Source organism: Catharus ustulatus, chromosome 4, assembly GCF_009819885.2.
Source record: "Catharus ustulatus isolate bCatUst1 chromosome 4, bCatUst1.pri.v2, whole genome shotgun sequence".
Classification (NCBI taxonomy): Eukaryota; Metazoa; Chordata; class Aves; order Passeriformes; family Turdidae; genus Catharus; species Catharus ustulatus.
In genome coordinates this window covers 59,452,407-59,471,278 of record NC_046224.1, presented here as the reverse complement: position 1 = coordinate 59,471,278, position 18,872 = coordinate 59,452,407, and the positions used below count along the sequence as shown (strand labels likewise).

Genomic DNA, 18,872 nt, shown 5'->3' with positions numbered 1-18,872 from the left:
AGGATGGAAAAGGCAAGGTTTTGCATCCCAGAAATCTGGGATTTTTGAGCTTTCTGTGCTTTCTAGCACTAATCCCCTGAAAAACACTGCTTTTGACTTAAGGCCTTAGAGAAACCTTCCAAATTTAAATGATGAAGTTAAAATCCCAGGAGTGTAGTTAAACAGAAGTGTGTGCTTTCACATAGTGAAAGGTTCTTATAAATAGTAATAGGTATGGAACAAGATGGAAGATTTTAAATAGTGTCTTTTTTGGTGCACATCTTCCTTCTTCTTCATAATTTCAAGTAATAGTTTCTGGTTGAACAGTTAGTGCCACACTGAAGGTTACAGAAATTGAATTATTAAATTAAAAGTATAAATAATATAGGTGTTATTTCTCTATTAAACTGTTTAGCTTTAAGAGCCCTTGTAGCTAGCTAGATTCCTCTCAATTTTGCTCGCTTTTAGCTAATGGCTAGAAGTGTTGCTAAACATTTTGATAACATTTAGTAAACAACCAAGCCTGAGCACAAAAAAAAAATCTGTTTCTTTAGTGTATTTTTTAATCCTAGCTCTGAGTAAAAACCAAAAAATAACCAAAACAAACCACTAATTAAGTAGTACAAAGAACTCCTCCACTGTTATAGCAAGGAACCTTCCTAGCTCAGTCCAATCCATCTGCATAGCCTGTCAGGTGACACACAATGCCAAGATGTTAATTTGCAGAAAACCTCAAAGTAATTGCAATAACAAGATTCCTGTTATGGTTTTCTTTGCAGCTTTAATTTGGATCCTGAGTGCAAGTGCACCGATGACAGACTCTGGGAAGCTCTGGAGATTGCTCAGTTGAAGAACATGGTCAAGTCATTGCCAGGAGGCCTTGGTATGTCTGAACCAATCTCTGGGATCATGGGCCGATAATGGAATCATGCATGCATACAGATAAACAGATCCATCCCATCTGACACTCTGGATCATCATGTAGGGGTGACAGGCACATAATGAAGAGTCTCTCTTCATACTAGAGAGAATATTCTTATTAAAAAGCTGAAGAAGAGTTTGGTTTCCCATACACCATGGAAAAATCCTGCAACACCTCAGTGTCATGGTGTGATTCTTGGGGCTGTCCTGTGCAGGGCCAGCACCTGGATTTTGATGATCCTTGTGGGCTTCTTCCAACTCAGGATATTCTATGATTCTATGATCATAGTGGGATAATTAGTAAGAAGAAAAAAGAACAATTTTACCTCCTTTAGCAGAAGCTGGCTCTGCCAGCAGAGCTGTAAACACTGACAGAGCATTCTTACCATTTCAGATCCATTTCATGAAGGAAACTCACATATTTATTTCCATATCAAGTATATTTCATATTACTAAGATACTACCCTGCAGCCTACTAGATTTCCTAACAATTTGTGCCAACTGTTTGTTTAGTAATATATTTCTCCTTTCCCAAGAGGCTGTGCTCATTTTTCTTGGTATTCCTCCATCCCACTGGTCAGTCAAGGTTATGGTTATTGGCTTTTATGGGGATTTTGCTTGGCCCTGGAGTAGTGCACAAGCAGAGCTCTCAGGGGCAGCATTTCAGGGATGCAGTGTTCACAGGAACTGGTTTTGTTACAGATGCCATGGTCACAGAAGGAGGGGAAAACTTCAGTGTGGGGCAAAGGCAGCTCTTCTGTCTGGCCCGAGCCTTTGTCCGCAAGAGCAGCATCCTCATCATGGATGAAGCCACAGCATCTATTGACATGGCCACGGTGAGTACAGCAATTAGCTAATTAAGGATCCGCCAGGAGAAAGGCATCTTCCCTAAATGTCAGCCACAAAGCTGTGAGATCTCTGTAGCAGAAAAAGTTGGCAGTGTTTTTGTTTCTCTCAGGATAAAATAAAAACACTTTTGAGAACCCCTGCTTTCACAGGTGTGACATTTCTCTGCTGGGAAAGAGACAGTGTGGAATATGCTTGAAAACATATGAATTAGAAAGTAACAGGACGAAGTAACTGGAGTGAGCCTTTTCCCCTGACAGGAAAACATCTTGCAGAAGGTTGTGATGACTGCCTTTGCCGACCGCACTGTTGTAACAATAGCGGTAAGTATTAAGCCAGAAAAAACTTTTTTTTCCTCATTCCTCAGGCAGTTAACTTTGCCCTTCACCAGTTAAACACCACTACACAGAACTAAAAGCATCACAAAATAGAACTAAACCACGAGGCTAGAATATTCCCATGATACCAGAACAAGTCAGACACTTACTATCAACCTGGAAATTTCCAGTACATGCTGTCCTGCTATGAAACTAAAACACTTTGATCTGAACGAAGACCTTACAGGGAACTTCAGCATCTGCATTTTTGAAGTAATTCTCACTAAAAAATTGAAACAAAATGTATGGTTTGAACCATTACTGAAAGTTGCATCAAATCTAGGCTTGAATTTTGCCTCTGAAGGCTATGTATGTGTTGTGCCTACATACATGGCACAAATTTATGAGTTGAAATTTCATAATATTCTTGGTGTGGTTTCTCAAGTTGGGTTATCTTTCTCTCTTTTGGAATAAAAAGCTGGGTTTACAAAAAGGGTTTTAAAACTGGAATCAGTGGGAATTACCCCCCCAAAATAATCTTTTTAGCTAGGGGCTTATGATGTTCTTTCCCATCTTCCTGCCACTTTTAGTGCCCAAAAGTTCCACATATCCATGCATGTTCATACATACACATGCACAGACACGTGGTGGATACTATTAAGAATATTTCCACCTGTGACAGCAGCATTAGTCAACAAACAGAGGTTTTCTCCACGAGATAAATACATGTTTCAACAGCTGTTTCATTTGCCTTGTCTGGAATCCAGTCCTGTGGTTAGAGATTACAGTCAGGCCTCCTGGAATCTGGTTTCAGGCCTGTCAGCGAGTAGTTCGTGTCAGGAAAGCCACTTAACCCAGCTCATTTACAATGTGCTCTTCTTGGCTGTGTAAGTGCTGAGGAGTCTAGTGGTGAGATTGTTGTCCTTCAGTTCCATGCTGTATTGTCCTTCTGTCTGGAATCTCACTTTTCTTTGACTTTCCCTTTCCAAAGTCAGTGTCCCAAGCGAAACAGCACACATTAATACTTAGCTTTCCTCATGGAGATGGCTTCATTCCTTCCTCTCCTCATTCACAGCTGATCCTTCCTTCACCCACCTGTTTTTCTGTTCTTTTTTCCAGCATCGCGTGTCTCACATCTTGGACGCCAATATTGTCCTAGTCCTTTCTGAGGGCTTTCTAGTTGAATGTGACACTGCCTCAAACTTACTCCTCAAAGAGGACGGCCTGTTCACCACTTTGGTGAAGACTCACAAGTAGACTCTCTCAGTCCACACTGTTCACAAGACTTCTGGCTCTTTGGTAGTTATTTTTGTCTCTTTAGTTTCCTTTCACTCTGCTTCCTTTCTACTGCACAGCTTCTGAGAGGACAGTGCAAGAAGGTGTTTCTTGTGTGGTTCCTGTGTTTGTTTAATTTCATGACTATTTATGCTGATCATACCTAAATCTTAGACATGAAGTTGACATTGAAACTACCATGTCAAAGGAATCCAACCCATGAAGTGATCTCTGACTTTCAGCCTGTGTAGTGAAATATCACACTTTTAAGAGTTCATACCATCTATACCTGACTGGCTGTGTTCATATGGCCTTGAAATTAAACTCAAACTGGTTTCAAACCTGTAGCCTGTGGGATTAAACTGTTGCCTGGAGCAAATTCAAATTAGATCCCAGAGGGATTTACAGAAGGCAACAGACCTGAGATAGATGGAGAGCAGACTGCTGGGGTGCAGAGAACAAGGAGCAGAGCAGGATGCTACGCCACCGGGCAGTGCAGGATGAGAAGCATCCCTGTTTCCCATGGGGGAAGATGTGTTTCAGTGGGGGCATAGGATTTATTCCAACAGCTGTGCTGTCCATAATGGCAAGAAGTGAAGTTGATGCTTAGGTATTTTCAGGCTTGGTGGCAGAGGCTGTAAAGTAACTGAAAATCTCTTCAGGTTAAAGTACAAGGATCTATTCCAAATATGACTGTAAACAAGGACAGCCTTTCCCCGATGGGGTTTGCCTTGCATGAGGCCCATTGGTGAGAATTCTCCAAATGAAAACCTCTGTTTGATTTCCTTCGTGGCAGCACCGGGTTCACACCATCCTCACTGCAGACCTGGTCATCGTCATGAAGCGAGGGAACATCCTGGAGTACGATACTCCTGAGAATCTGCTTTCCCAGGAAGATGGCATCTTCGCTTCCTTTGTCCGGGCTGACATGTGAACAGCCACACAATGCCTTTTAACAGCTTCTTTTTAAACAGATGAAATACAAATATTTTCTACTCAGTGTAACATCACTTTTACCTTTTTTGTTTTGTTTTGTTTTTTAGAGCTTTTTTCTTCACACTTCCTTCTTCCAAAATAATAAAGCCTATTGCGATACATGTATGCCTTGAAGCAATAAAAATGTCACTTTATTCAAAGCTATTAAACTTCAGACACACACACATACACACACGGAGGGAGAAGTTTTTACTTCCTGGGAATTTGGCATTTTCCTCAGACTTTTTATTGACTCTATTATTGTTTGAAGAGAGAAAAAGAATGCACTGATCTTATAAACTGCATATGTTATGCTGGAACCAGACATCAAATCGTGCAGTTTGTCAAGGAAGCAAGAGGTTCCCCAGATGCATTCTATCCCCAGAGGGAAAAATTAGGAAAAACATCTACGCCCATAACACTTGGGGCAATCTGCTGCATTCCAAAGGCATAAACTTTGCTCTCCAAGTTGTAGCAGAGGGGCAGTGAATGAGGGAAAGGAATTTCATCAGGAATAAGGACATTCTTCCCATCCTTCACTTTAGTAAGCACACTTCAGTTGTGACAGAACTATTTTCAGTGCAATGATGGTTTATTCCTAGAGTCAGTTCCTAAACTCATATTAATTCTTCCAACTTTCATTAAAGATTCAAATCATCCTATGATTATGCATGCTTTGATAGGTTTATAGAGGAATTTTGTACAGTATCTCAAGACTTTATATTAAAATTGATCTGAATTTATAAACTTGATATTAGCCAATCCTTTATTCATGTCTACTAAAATATTCTGCTTTAAATGGCATGTAATTAGCCAACCACTAACTGTTTTATATGTCTTTAGTCCTTCAAGTTCTGTTTGGGGAAAACGTTTATTTTCCTTCACACATTTGTGTCCTACCTCTGAATCAGATCTAGTGCAAGGAGGTGTGATTTTCAAATTATTGCAAGAATGTAGATGAAGTTAGACCCATATTTACATCCAGCAATTTTGCAAAGGTTGCCTGCACCTGACTTTCACACATGGTTAGATCCATGGGCAGTAAACACCCAGAAGGAGTTTCACAGATGGGTACAGATTGAGAGGTCAGCTTCACTGGTAATATTCAAGGTGATTCTTATTCACCTGCTGCTACAACATTTAGGAAGATCACTAAGTGCACTTAAAGCCTATTTTTTAGTGTCATTAAAATAACATAAGGCAGAGCATTTTCCCCCTTCTCCCCCAAAAATGCAATAATTTTGGAGAAGTTGTAGGACTTGAAATTTGGATTACATTTAGTCTCACAATGTAAAAAGAACAGAGTGGTTTATCTTTTGAAATTGATTTTTTGAAGTTTTTATTTTCACTGAATTATTGAAAATAAATCTGTGTGACACAACTAAACAAAAGAGATCAGACTTGAACATTTTATGAGGGGAAGTACTTCTGTGATTTCCCTGTCTACTGCTGTGAAAACACTTTTGTTCTTTTCAGGATCAATTCCCTGTGCTGACCTTTGTCATTAAAATAAAATACATTTTTAAAAAGCAGATGCCTGCAGAAGAAGAGCATATTGTTATCCAAATTTCATGGCCAAAAGGCCAAAATTATTATTGATTTAATTTAATTGTCTTCAGCAAAAAGATAATTGGATTTCCTTGCTGTCAGACTGTGTATAAAGATGAAGTACAAAAAGTTTTGTTGATCTGTGTGTGTTTGATGATGATGCAATCCTGATTTATTTTAAGTGGTGCTAGCCAGTTAAATGACATCCCTGTTCCCACTACACTGAAGGCTTGCCATGGGCCTGGGACTGTGTCTTGTAATACTTAAGAAAGGCCAATAATTAGCGCCTGTTTTCTCTTAGGTTTGTCTCAGAGCCATTACAGGTGTGAGAAGCACTATGAAGTTCTTCCTTTTGCAAGGGAACTTGGAAAGTGAACACTGGCTATGTGTAAATTTAACTATGGACAGAGGAAAGTAGTCTCTGTGATAGAATCTAAATATTATTTCTCATTCCATCTACATTATTTTTCTGTTAACTGTTTCTGGGAGAGAAACAGCAAAGTAGAAGGAGTAGATCTCCTGTTGTGGATCATAGAATCACAGAATGGTTTCAGTTGGGAGAGACCTTAAAGCTCCTCTTGTTCCACCCCCTGCCATGGGCAGGAACACCTTCCACTGTTCCAGGTTGCTCAGAGCCCCATCCAGCCTGGCCTGGAACACTGCCAGGGATGGGGCAGCCACAGCTTCTCTGGGCAACCTGTGCCAGGGCATCACCACCCTCACAGGGAACAATTCCTTCCTGATATCCAATCTAAACCTACACTCTTTCAGTTTGAAGCCATTCCCCCTCCTCCTACCACTTCAACTCCCTCACAGAGTCCCTTCCCATCTTTCCTGCAGGTCCACTTTAAGTACAGAAATTGGCTGTGCAACTTCTTAGAGAGCCACAACAGTGTTTCTTAAAATTTGGCTTACAACCAGTGGGTGTCTTTCCCACTCCTTGAGCCGGGTATAAGGGCTGGCACAGATCAAACTGCTCCCTTTCTGTATGTGGCCTTTCATCAAACTCATCACAGCCCCTAACAGCTCATCCCTGCTTGTTCTAAACTAGAAATATCTCATACAACCCTTACTGAGCCCAAACTTAATCATGCTAGAAAACATTGGAACTTCCCCTGAGCAGTTTGGGGTAGCTCTGTTAAGCCAGGGGCATAAGCAAGGCAAAGTCTGCAGAGAGAGATCTCGGCTGTGTTAGGCCAAGTGATGCACAAAAGAGGCATCTCAAGTATTTATAAGTTCCAGTTTCACTGCAGACCTGAAAAAGCTCTTTATTTGCAAGAGTGTGCCTGCTTTTCCCAAATGTATCATTCAGTTGAAAGAATATATTATCCAATGCTTCTCAAGCACTTGGACAAGCCTCTTTTAGGTTTGTTATAGCAGAACACCTCTGCTATAAATTCATACACCTCCTTGGAACTCAGTGAGTACCAACAGGCATAGAGCCCAAAGAAGTTTGCATCTCATTATATATAAAACCTCTGCAAAAAGCAATAATATTGAATTGTGCTTTCTTAAAATAGAAATGCAATTTCAAATGTGGTCAAGTAGTAAAAACTACTTGCACAGTAAGTTGTTTCATGTAATTGATTGTGTTCTTTTTGCTTCCCAAAGGAATGGACTGTTGTGCTTTATGGTGTAAAGATGTCAGTACATTCACAGGCAATTTTGTTAATGCATCATGAAAAGCTGAAGGAAACCTCACACGAGCATTTTACAGAAATGCTCATAGGAATTTTATCAAAAAAATAAACGGAGATTTAATGCAGTTGACTCAACAGCTACCTTTATAAAAAAAGCTGTGGAAAGGGGCCATGTTTTCATTATCATGTTTCCATTATCTAGTGTCAGAAGTTGGAGTATATTCCATTTGGAAGCACTATAATCCTGTGTCCCCAGTGTGATTGATACTGGCAGTCGAAATCAACTATAAAATATCCACTGAAACCACAGTGCCACTTGTAAAAACCTCTCTGGAGCAATGATGCTCCCACTAAATGTGATTAAAAGCAAAAATTAACTCAGCATATTTGCACCCTCAAGTGGCATCTTTTAAAAGCCTCATTTGGAATTGAAGTATGTTATGTAAATTCTCTGACATGAATTCCATAGTGGTATGTGAAGAACTCCTTAGTTTCTTTGGAAAATAAATTCTTTCAGAGGTAAAACTAAGAGACTATTAAGAAAAGTCTGAAAACAAAACTGTAAATCAAATTATTTGTTGCCATGCAAACATCCCAATCATTTCCACATTGTTTTTTTACTGCTCTGTTTTTTTCTCCACTAGAATTGATGTCTGTGCAGAACTTGGGAAAAACTATCAGGTATTCAAATGATGAAAAAATTGCCATGAGGCAGAAGTTAGCTGACTTGTACAAATTAGCAACTTGCTGATGCTGTTTTGTTTTGGCAGGACAGCTTAAAGTATTGGCTTGAATGAAGCCAAGAAGCTTCCAAGTGTAATCTGTCAAGAGAAGAGAGATTTTTAGAAAATCTATTTACTACAGTTACTATTAATTATTCACTATTGATAGCATTTGTCTGCTGCTAGATACTACCCATGCAAACAGAACAGACATTCCTGGCAGGCTGCTCATTTCTCTAATATAATAAACCACATTCTGAACACAATAAACAAGCAGTTATTTAAAACATCTTTTTAATTGGTTTCTTTTAATGATGCACGAGATGCCTCCTTCCATTTTCATGGAACACAGGGATTTTCATCTGATGAGCTGCTGTATAGTAATGCAGCATTCAGCTCACGCCAGCACACTGCACATTTCAGTGGCCACTGCAGTTCATTCCCATGTATGTATATTAGTCTGCTTTATACATAAATACATTACATGGTTATACAACCATTGGATTAAAGGTATAAGTAAATAATGAACAGTCCCAGCTAGGACTGCCCAGAAGAGTTCCTCACAGCTATTCCCATGACATTTCTTAACTCTCCCTTTAATTTATTTCAGGATTTTCGGGCTATATCCATAAATATCACTTCAGTGTGCAGTAAAATATTTAACCATGTAACTAAGGAACTAATGCAGCTTCGTGTAAATGACATGGTCCAGAACCACCACCCTTCAGGATCACAGCTACAGGCGCCCCAAGGCAGCATATTCTTCCATATTTAATGGTTATATTGTTTTTATTCTACCAGCCACATTAGACCCTTACTCTTTCAGCAATGTGACCATTAGACTTCTCCATCAGAGGCAGGAAGGTTGGAGTCTAAGAATCTCTGAGTACTGCAGATTTTCATGGCTGAATCATTCAGATTTGGGGCTATCTACTTATTCAGGTCCCATCAGAGCATCTGAGATTTGAGGGTTTGGAGTTGCCAGATATTGTGTGTTAAGATCTGAAGGTGAGACATGGCATCTGCTTTCTGTCACTGGCACAATCTTAATTTAACCCTGGAAAAGCCAGTGAGCTAGAGAGAGGGGAAGCACCTAAAGGACTCCACACTGGGAACATAGCTAGAGGCTCACTGTAACCATGTTCAACCTAGCTAGAATCTGATTTACAGCCCCCCCATAAATTATGGCACGGGGAAGCAAGGAAACAATCCCAAACTGGGGTTGCTCTTCCTAGAACTTTAGGAAAAACTCCAGGAAAAGGCATGTAATGCACAAACTCCACTATGTAACTTAAATTGGATGAGGGGCACTAGTTACATGTATTCTGCTGATAAAAACTATTTTTGTCCTGCTGCTCTTGCATGAAACAGGGGGGGAAAGGAGCTGTTTCAGGGTAACAGATGCCCTTAGTTTGCAGTTTCTGCTCTTTCATGTTTGATGGATGTCCTGCCAGCTCATGTAGGGAAGAGTTCACCCACGCTATCCGAATATGGCTTATCAGCTTTGTGTGTCTGTGGAAGCCTTGCTCTAAGTGCATGACATCTCTGGACGCCTGCAAAGTCATCCTATCTCTAAGCTAAGATTAGAATTTCAAACAAAACTTATTACAAAGCAGGATTTTCTGAAAGGGCTGGACACAGCTATAATGTGGAAATTTCAGATTAATGTCTAAGTGCATTATTTAATCCTGTTTTTTAGATAGGCATAATTGTAAAGTGATATTTACCATAATATCAGTAATGCTTGTGGGTGGAGGGGAATGAAACAGCAAGGAGACACATGAAGGGCCATAAGAAAACTGGACCTAAAACTGCCATCAATTCTGATCATTTTTTTTCCTGAAAAGGCTGTGTTCACAACACTCAGACACTCTGTTCCTTACCAAATGGGTTAGGAGACATTTTAGGAGATTTTCCCAGCTATTACTTAAATCTCAGACTCAAGTGTGCCTGTGGCAACCAAGCAAGTATTTAAAAGGTCAGAGGGGAAGGGTTTTAGTAGCTGTCACTCTCCATAGCATATTCATACACTGGAACTTGAGAGAGTGGATGCTGTGCTCAGAATTATGTCTGGAGCTCCTAACCCTCACATCCCTGTGGTCATGGCCCAGCGGGCTTCCTCAAAACTCATCTCCAGTAGAAGAGAGGAGGAAGGCAACTCTTCCAGTATTGAACAGGCAGAGAGGGAAAGATGGGATTTTATGAGCACTTTTCCTGCAATGTATGATGGTGGGTGAAAGGATCAGTCACTTTTGTTCAGCCACACTGGGGCTGTGCCAGGACTATTTGTGTGTGTTTGATGGATCCCTTCCTATCTCAGCTACAAGAATTCCAGTCTCTGCATGGTACCCAGTTGAGGGGGAGGAAACCTCCAGCAAGTGGGGAACACGTGGGCCTGAGAGCTCACAGGGGACTCCTGACAGTGCCAGTGCTGGCAGCAGTTTCTGTTCCACTTGAGTAGCTTGAGGAATGTTGCTCCTGGCTCCCCCTGTCCTCAAAGATGGGTTTGATCAATTTTTCTAAACTAGCTGCTAATCCACACACTGTGTACCACACAGTTGCACTCACTACCAGCAGAGATGGGGTGGGGAGCACAGCAGCAGCTTGAGGGGCTGAGTGAGAAGGGGATGAGGCTGTAAACAGCCACACACATGGGTTATGCTCTGAGGTGGCAAGTAAATAAAGCAAGGTTTCTTGGTGTTTCTGTGCCTCTGATTATAAAGCTGGGGATTTCAAGAATTTCAGAGGAAAGTGTGCCATTGGGCATGTGGCATTGAACTAATTTGTGGCAGAAGCAAAGTCGTACAATTCAAGGATCTCATGAAGAAGTGAGGGGTGGGAAGTGTCCCATGCAGTTCAGACAGTTATTTTTTTGAGTTGCACCTAGTAGCCATACCGGGGAACACCAATCTTGTTTCTAGTCCTAGAAGAAAACAAATACTTCACAGGAACTAAATGGGAGAAGGGCAGAGGAAGAGAATAAGGAAAAGGGAACAGGGTTTTTTTCCATGTGTATTGAACCAGTTATTTCCAATAGTTACATCCAAGTGAGATGCAGTTTTGGAGGCTGCATGAAACAAATGAGTCAGGCCCTCTAGAACTGTCTCTGCCACCCCATTTGTAGAAGGATCATTTCCCAAATTCTCCCAAGCCCGGCCCATGAACACACCAACAATGTTGACACTGCAGATACCCACTCAAGTGACTTTATGTGTTTGTAGTCAGAGTCTGGTTAGAGTCTAAAGGTATTTGGCTTAGACCCTGACTTTTCACCTTCCCATCTGCCTACAGTTAATTTCACGCATAAATATTTAGCTAATTGCCTACTATGACTGGGGCTTTGTGTCTTTCTCTCCTCTGGCTACTGGGTATGTGGTATTAGCAAAGGCCAGTACTGAAGAAGTTTCCAGGAACCACTCATCTATTTAAAGTTAAGCACGTGCATGTGTTTAGCAGGGTGGATATCTTCAAGCTGAGGATTACACTGCCTGTCAAATGTGCCTTCTCAGTTTTTCCAACCCTGAATATGTTTAAACCCTTCCTGATTGCAGAAGGCCTGTCAAGCTATTCCGTAGTTTACAGAGTGGAGTGAGGTATTTTGTTCAGTAGGAATTTTATATCTCACAGGTGATTCACTTTAGTGATACACAGAAAAGTTTGGAATGTCCCTACCATACACACACACACACACACACTCAGACTCACACTCCTTTGGATACAAAGGAGTTAATTTGACACAATCTCTGCACTTTGCTTCATAAAAATCTAAATTTAGATGTTTTCATGAAGTTGATGTACTGTTTATTCTTCCCATTACATACCCTAAGACTTCAGGACAAAAAAAACCCCCAAAAAACCAAAAAACCAAAAAACCCACCGCAACAACAAAAAAATGTGCAATTTCCAAGAATGCAAGTTTCCATTCAACACAAGAGCCAAAATTGTTAACCTCAACCAGTGGGAAAAAGAACTTCAGGGATTTCACTGGGGAGGTGGGGGAGAGGTTGTCATTGTACAGAATTCCTCCTACACCCATCCCAAATACATACCCCCATCTGCCAGTGCCCATTGCCCAGCTGAACATTACAACCCGCCTGACGCTGCTGAGCAAGAGCTGTGACCCGTGAAATCTTTCCTTCCTTTTTTGCAGAGACAGGTAATTAAGTTTGTCCAAAGCTGCAAAGGTCACGAGATTCTGGCTTTGGTCCCCCAAACACTTACGCACAAGCCTCGTTTCCTCTGTCAGCCAGATTCGAGGGAAGATAAGGTTAGGAAGGCACAAACTCTTGGCTTGCCAGGGGACGCACGCAGGCGCGCAGCTTTGTGTAACTAGCGAAATGTCTCAGACCAGCAGTGTGGGCACCTTGCTCCGCTGTTAAATGGGATGGAACCTGCCTAAAACCCCCTCAACCCATTGTCCGCGGGCACCGCTCAGCGCAGGAAGCGTGTGCGCCCCAGCTCCGCATCCCGACCGCCACTCCCAAGCCCCGCATCCCCAGTCCCATCCCCGCATCCCGAGCCCAAGCCCCGCATCCCCAGTCCCAGACCCGCATCCCGAGCCCCGCATCCCCAGTCCCAGCCCCGCATCCCGAGCCCGAGCCCCTCCCCGGCCCCTCCGCGCATCCCCCCGAGCCGCCGCCCCGCTCCGCCCGGGCCCCCCCGCTCCGCCCGCCCCGCTCCGCCCGGCCCGGCTGCGTCCCGCCCCGTTCTGCGGTGAGTGGCGGCGGGGCCGGGGGCTGGGGGGACCCTGCGAGGCGCCGGGGGGTCAGGCAGCCCTGCCCTCCCCCGGTGGGACGGGCCAGTCGCCGGGAAGCTGGGCTTTCCGCGGATTTGTTCTGTCACCCGTTTGGGGACAAAGTTTGGGAATAAAGGGAGGGTTTCCCCGCCTGATTCCGGAAGGGAAGGAGAGCTGCGAGGGAAAATGCGACCGCCTGCTCCGAGGAGTCCTGTTCCCTGCCTGCCGCAACTCCAGCTCAGCTCCTTCTTGTGATGCTCTCGGGGGACGGGGCAAGGGTTTCCCGGCGGGCTGCTTAATGCGCTGCGGGGCTGCAGCCGTAAGGAGGGAGTCTCCACGCTGTCTCCACAGAGTAACTTCGGCTCAAACCACAGACGACTGATTCTCCAGATCCTGAACGATGAGAATAACTTAGTGCTTCGTGTTCCGGTCCCCATCTGAGCACTGCTGTCTCCCGGAGAAATAGCCCGAGGAACGGAGCTGGTGTCTGTCACGGTACTTAACACCGACTTTGTGCGACTGCTGTGCAGCCTCCCTTCCCGCAAGGAGTCTCCAAATAGCATCCTTCATTTCTGCTCCCAGCTGATACCGACTGCTCTTGCAAAAATGATGGTCTGAGAGAGGGAGGGCACTGTAGAACCAGCATTTGATGTAGTGGGGTTTGGCAGAGGGTACCTAATAGGGTCTTCTTGCACAGGTGACAACTCTGACCACGTTCTCTCTATTTTGCAGTGTAAAGTGAGCCCTGCAGAGAGTTGATAGAGGGACCACCCTCCTCATTGCTCATCTCGCTGAGTGGACTATGGTGGCAGGAAGATGTTGGCTCGCAAGAGTATCATCCCTGAAGAGTATGTGCTGGCACGGATCGCTGCCGAGAACCTGCGCAAGCCACGCATCCGTGACCGCCCGCGCAAAGCCCGCTTCATCGCCAAGAACGGCGCCTGCAACCTGGCCCACAAGAACATCCGTGAGCAGGGGCGATTCCTGCAAGACATCTTCACCACCCTGGTGGACCTGAAGTGGCGTCACACGCTGGTCATCTTTACCATGTCCTTCCTGTGCAGCTGGCTGCTCTTTGCCATGATGTGGTGGCTGGTGGCCTTCGCCCACGGCGACATGGACCCGAGCACAGAAAACCCTTCGAACAGCACAAAGTGGACGCCGTGTGTGACGTGTGTCAGGTAAAGTAGAGTTTGGTGGGGTGAAGGAAGGGGGGGGACAGAGCTGCCTGCTGTCCTGGTGTTGTCTGAAGTGCAGCTTTTGGTTTACATGAACCATTGGGTTTGGTTGAGACAGTTGAAAAGTGCAGTGTTTTCCTCTAGACTGCGTAAACTCAGCAAGCCTCCTGGGCTTGGAAAATACTGTACTGTAGATGTCTTTGATTCCTTACAGGATCTGAAAGAGAGGGAGACCTGCTGCTTTTCATGTGTCTCCACACTCTGTGGGTAACTCGATTGCCTGTCGAGATAAGAGCCTGCTGCAAGAGTGGGTATGTGTTATATGTATTGTAACGTTGTCTGCGGCAGCGAGAGCATCTCCAATGCCTCGTCGGCCAGAGGTGCTCCCTCCAGAGCAGTGCCCAAGAGGCAGGGAACCAGCTCTGGGTGTCAGGCAGGGCACCAGTCAGAGGTGCCAGGAAATGTGTCCCTTAGGACAAAACTAAGTGTATTTCAAGATGACTCTCATCAGAGTGTTAAATATGCAGGGCTTAAAAATACCTTGGTGGAACCATAGGCCAGCAGTTGGACAGAGGAACACTTTCCACACTGTGCATTTGTGTCAGGCAGTGAAATCTTAAGGGATGACTGGATTAAATGTCACCTGTTGAACAATTTTACTCTCTGTCCCCAAAGCCACAATAATTGTCAGGGCACTGACAAGCTGACACATACATGGAAGAGAAGACTGTGAATTACAGGTGGGGTAAGCCAGAAGATCACTTCAGGATCTCATCAATTAAATCTGATTTTTTAGCAGTAGGCTTTTAGGTAGAAAAGTCCTGGTTCTGTACCACCAGGCTGCCCCAGATCACCTGCCTTTATACACTGCAGTGCTTTGAGGGTCTGGGGGCTGCAGGGTGCTCTGAGACATCATCAAATCCATTTCCCTTTTCTCCTTTCTCCCACAAAATCTTGAGGTATCTCACCAAATCTGAAGAGACTTTGTGTCTGACTTATGAAGTAGCAGAGATTTAATTCTCCCTTTGTTTTGACACTTTTTTCTCTAAATGGGAATTTTCCTAGGTAAAAGAAGAGGGGACTTTTCCAAGCTACACTTCACTAGGTTGGGGGGAATTGGAGCAGAGGTTGCTGTCCTATTTCTTTTCTGATGTCTGGCCACAAGCAGTTTCCTCTGAAATGAGATGTCATGACCCAGCTTGCACCCGCAGGAGCGTTACCCCCGGCATTTCTGGGATTTGTGGGATCTGTCCAACCGGAATCAGTGAACAGCTACAACCCTGCAGCCCTCCAGGGTCAGCTGAGGGGACATCCCTGCACGTGGCTGGTGGCTCCCTTGGTGTGGCTGCTGTGACACCCTGCAGATCCTGAGCTGGGGGCCAAGGGCTTCATGCCACTGGGGCCAGCCACATCCACAGCCAGGACTCTGTCCCTGTCCCCTCCCATAGCTGCCTGTGGCTCTTCCAGTATGTCTGCTAGGAAGCACAATGCATGAATCAATCAGTATCATTCCAGGTTTAGCCCATGGCAAAGAACACTCACCCCCTCCCTGGTGGGGTGTCCAGGCAACAGCTGCTCCAGCACCCATGTCCAAGCCATGGGAAATCTTTTTCTTTCCCAGGGAAATCTGGCTACCAATTTGGTCAAAGTCATGAAGCAATGATGTGATTGCTGACATCTTTAAGAATGAAAAGTTTTGGGGTGTAAAATACCTTTAGTTTTACAATGCCAAAATCATGACAAATAATTTTTAACCTACTCCCCTGAGGTTTAGGCCCACAGATATTTCAGGAGCGCTTTCTTGGGTAGGTGCCATTACATATTTATGGGAAAACCTGGCTTGGGCAATTTTAACCAGTGCCTAGAGCTTGCAGCCCTTTCATTCTACAAAGTAGTGAAGAAATTTCTAAGCCTCATGTCTCTTTGCCACAGAAATGAAACATTATCCAAAAAGGAAAGCTGCTACACAGCTCTGAGTGGAAGGACCTGGGAAGGGTGTGATTTGCACTTTCTCTCTCCCATTTCACAGGGTTAAAATGCTTTCCAAACTTACTCTCTTCACTTACTTCCACTGTTCAAAAGGTGGATTGCTTTTTCTTTTTCTTTTTTTTATTTTCCAAATAAAGAAAGGTTCTTGCTAAGGGAAGTCAGGCTACTTTACTTACTGGACAGAGTTTTAAGCTGAATTAAGCTGACTGAATTTGAATCCAGAAGCTTCATTCTGCATGTAACTGAATATTCATGAAAATAAGAAATCATTCCATGGATTCCATTAACTCCTTCATCCCCGATTTCTTCAGTGAAATACAAAATAAACCCCCTCAATACAAAGGAATTTGTTAAAGACTAAGAAAAATAGAAAAGGCAAAAAAAGAAAGTTATTTCAAACATACCTGTGCAGAGACTGATTGGTTTTCTGAAGAACAGAATTTCTCATTTCTCTCACAGAGAATTATCCTTGATATAGCCTATGCTATTTAAATGTGTCCTCCAGTACCCCACGGAAAATATGGCTAGGAAAAAAAATATTTAAAAGCAGATTAATTGAAAAGCAAAGCAAACCAAATGAATTATTTAGACCCATCTTCATGGGCAGGATATATTTTCCACTGGTATAGCCCTGTAGGCATTGGGATGCTTCAGATTTATTGGATTCCACTGGAAGAATATATCTGGAAGGAATAAAGGAATAAATAAATATAAAAGGAAGTTAAGGATCCTGATGTATACAGGGGATATGACTTTGTGGCTACTATAAATAGTGTATTTTGGGAAGTTTGTGGACAGCATTTTGTGATGTCCAAATCCATAGCATTCTAGTGTATTTAATTAACCCACACTTCTGCATCCCACTATTGTGCTGAAATTTTCTATCTGTTTTTGCCCTGGCAGTGAGCTGAACCCAAGCCTTGGGTCACAGCTCTGTCCTGCTGCCAGGGTGTGCAGGGGAATACCATGGGGGCCACTGGCCTCATCCTGCTCAGTCACGAGGTGAACAAGGGTTTGGGAAGCATCACACGTCTGGGAAATCCCCTTTTCCCCCATCAGGAAATTCTGGGTCACAATTCAGGTAGCATGAGTGAAGTGTTGCAGTTTTACCTGTCTCTTTTCTCTGCACAGGCCGGTGGAAGGATCTGTGTGCCAGCAGATTGCCCTTGCTTGCCAAAACCACCTCTCTCCACCAAAGGCTTCATGGCATGGAGAAGGTGGAAAGCCCAGCTGTTCCAGAGCTGTTCACTAAGCCAGTGGGCAGCCTGTGCTCCTGGACAGAGATTCCCTGAGCTGCTCAGGGTCACCCAGATGGTCTCTGAGGAGCTCAGGCTCTGAGGTCTTCCCTGGCGCCATTAGACAGTACACCAGCCACACAAATCTCAGCCACCAAGCATGCAATGCTTTGGCTGGTGTTAACACAAGGCTTATGTGTACTAGAGCCATACAAACAGGTCCTTAAGTTTATTTCTGGAAGTACGTGTTAACAACTTCTCAGTCTGTGCTCCATGTCCTGAGAGTTAACTGGGTGCAATCTTCCCCTACAGGTCTTTCACCTCCGCGTTCCTCTTCTCCATCGAAGTCCAGGTGACCATTGGCTTTGGGGGCAGGATGATGACCGAGGAGTGTCCCCTGGCCATCACGGTCCTGATCCTGCAGAACATTGTGGGGCTGATCATCAATGCTGTCATGCTGGGCTGCATATTCATGAAGACGGCGCAGGCTCACCGGCGGGCCGAGACGCTGATCTTCAGCCGGCAGGCGGTCATTGCCGTTCGCAACGGCAAGCTCTGCTTCATGTTCCGGGTGGGGGACCTGAGGAAAAGCATGATCATCAGTGCCTCAGTGAGAATCCAGGTCGTGAGGAAGACCACGACCCCTGAAGGAGAAGTCATACCCATTCACCAAGTGGATATCCCCGTCGATAATCCCATTGAAAGCAACAACATTTTCCTGGTGGCTCCCTTGATCATTTGTCATGTCATAGACAAGCGGAGCCCTCTTTATGATATCTCTGCTTCCGACCTGGCGCTCCAGGACCTGGAGCTCATTGTGATCCTGGAAGGGGTCGTAGAAACCACCGGCATCACGACACAGGCGAGAACCTCCTACGTGGCAGAGGAGATCCTGTGGGGTCACCGCTTTGTGCCCATCGTCACCGAGGAGGAGGGTGTGTACGCTGTCGACTACTCCAAGTTCGGTAACACCGTCAAAGTGGCTGCGCCGCGCTGCAGTGCCCGGGAGCTCGACGAGAAGCCGTCCATCCTCATCCAGACCCTGCAGAAGAGCGAGCTGTCCCACCAAAACTCCCTGAGGAAGCGCAACTCCATGAGGAGAAACAACTCCATTCGGAGGAGCAACTCCATGCGGAGAACCAACTCCTCGCTCATCGTGCCCAAAGTGCAGTTTATCACGCCCGAGGGGAGCCAGAGTGCCTCAGAAACGTGATGCACAGCTTTGTGCTAGGGCACTGGGCTTCAGAAGGAGGAGGCACCTGTGGTGTTTTGCTTCAATTTTCTTTTACTTAAAAAAAGAGAACATACTGCAGAAGAGAACCATGCAAGAACTATTTATTCCATTACTTACTGAAAGCACCACCTAATGGCATTAGAAAACACCTTAGCACTTAGTGTATGAATTAATAAAAATGGCACGTACACTAAAGAAAACACACTTCACTCATGTAATATAATGTGTATTTATACTTGTTTTAATGGCATGCTGATTTTTTAAATTGTGTTTTTCCT

General features: G+C 44.3%; 2 protein-coding genes across 5 annotated transcripts in view; both read left to right on the top strand.

The window, feature by feature from the left end:
* The window catches only part of ABCC9 (ATP binding cassette subfamily C member 9), a 71,935-nt gene extending 66,870 nt beyond the window's left edge, over positions 1-5,065 (top strand). For 2 of the 4 annotated variants that reach the window (XM_033057121.2, XM_033057123.2), the window contains 4 exons: positions 759-862; positions 1,603-1,736; positions 2,007-2,069; positions 4,135-5,065. In XM_033057121.2, the coding sequence (XP_032913012.1) occupies positions 759-862; positions 1,603-1,736; positions 2,007-2,069; positions 4,135-4,272 (439 nt within the window). In that variant the 3' untranslated portion in view covers positions 4,273-5,065. Of the gene's footprint in view, positions 1-758; positions 863-1,602; positions 1,737-2,006; positions 2,070-3,182 lie in introns of all 4 variants that reach the window. The other 2 variants (XM_033057125.2, XM_033057122.2) reach the window with 1 other exon arrangement.
* An 8,709-nt stretch (positions 5,066-13,774) lies between these two features.
* On the top strand, positions 13,775-18,656 carry KCNJ8 (potassium inwardly rectifying channel subfamily J member 8). The gene is made up of 2 exons (XM_033057126.2): positions 13,775-14,139; positions 17,673-18,656. Exons 1-2 carry the CDS (start codon positions 13,775-13,777, stop codon positions 18,571-18,573), a joined length of 1,266 nt encoding a protein of 421 aa, XP_032913017.1. The 3' UTR covers positions 18,574-18,656.
* The last annotated feature ends 216 nt before the right edge of the window (positions 18,657-18,872 follow it).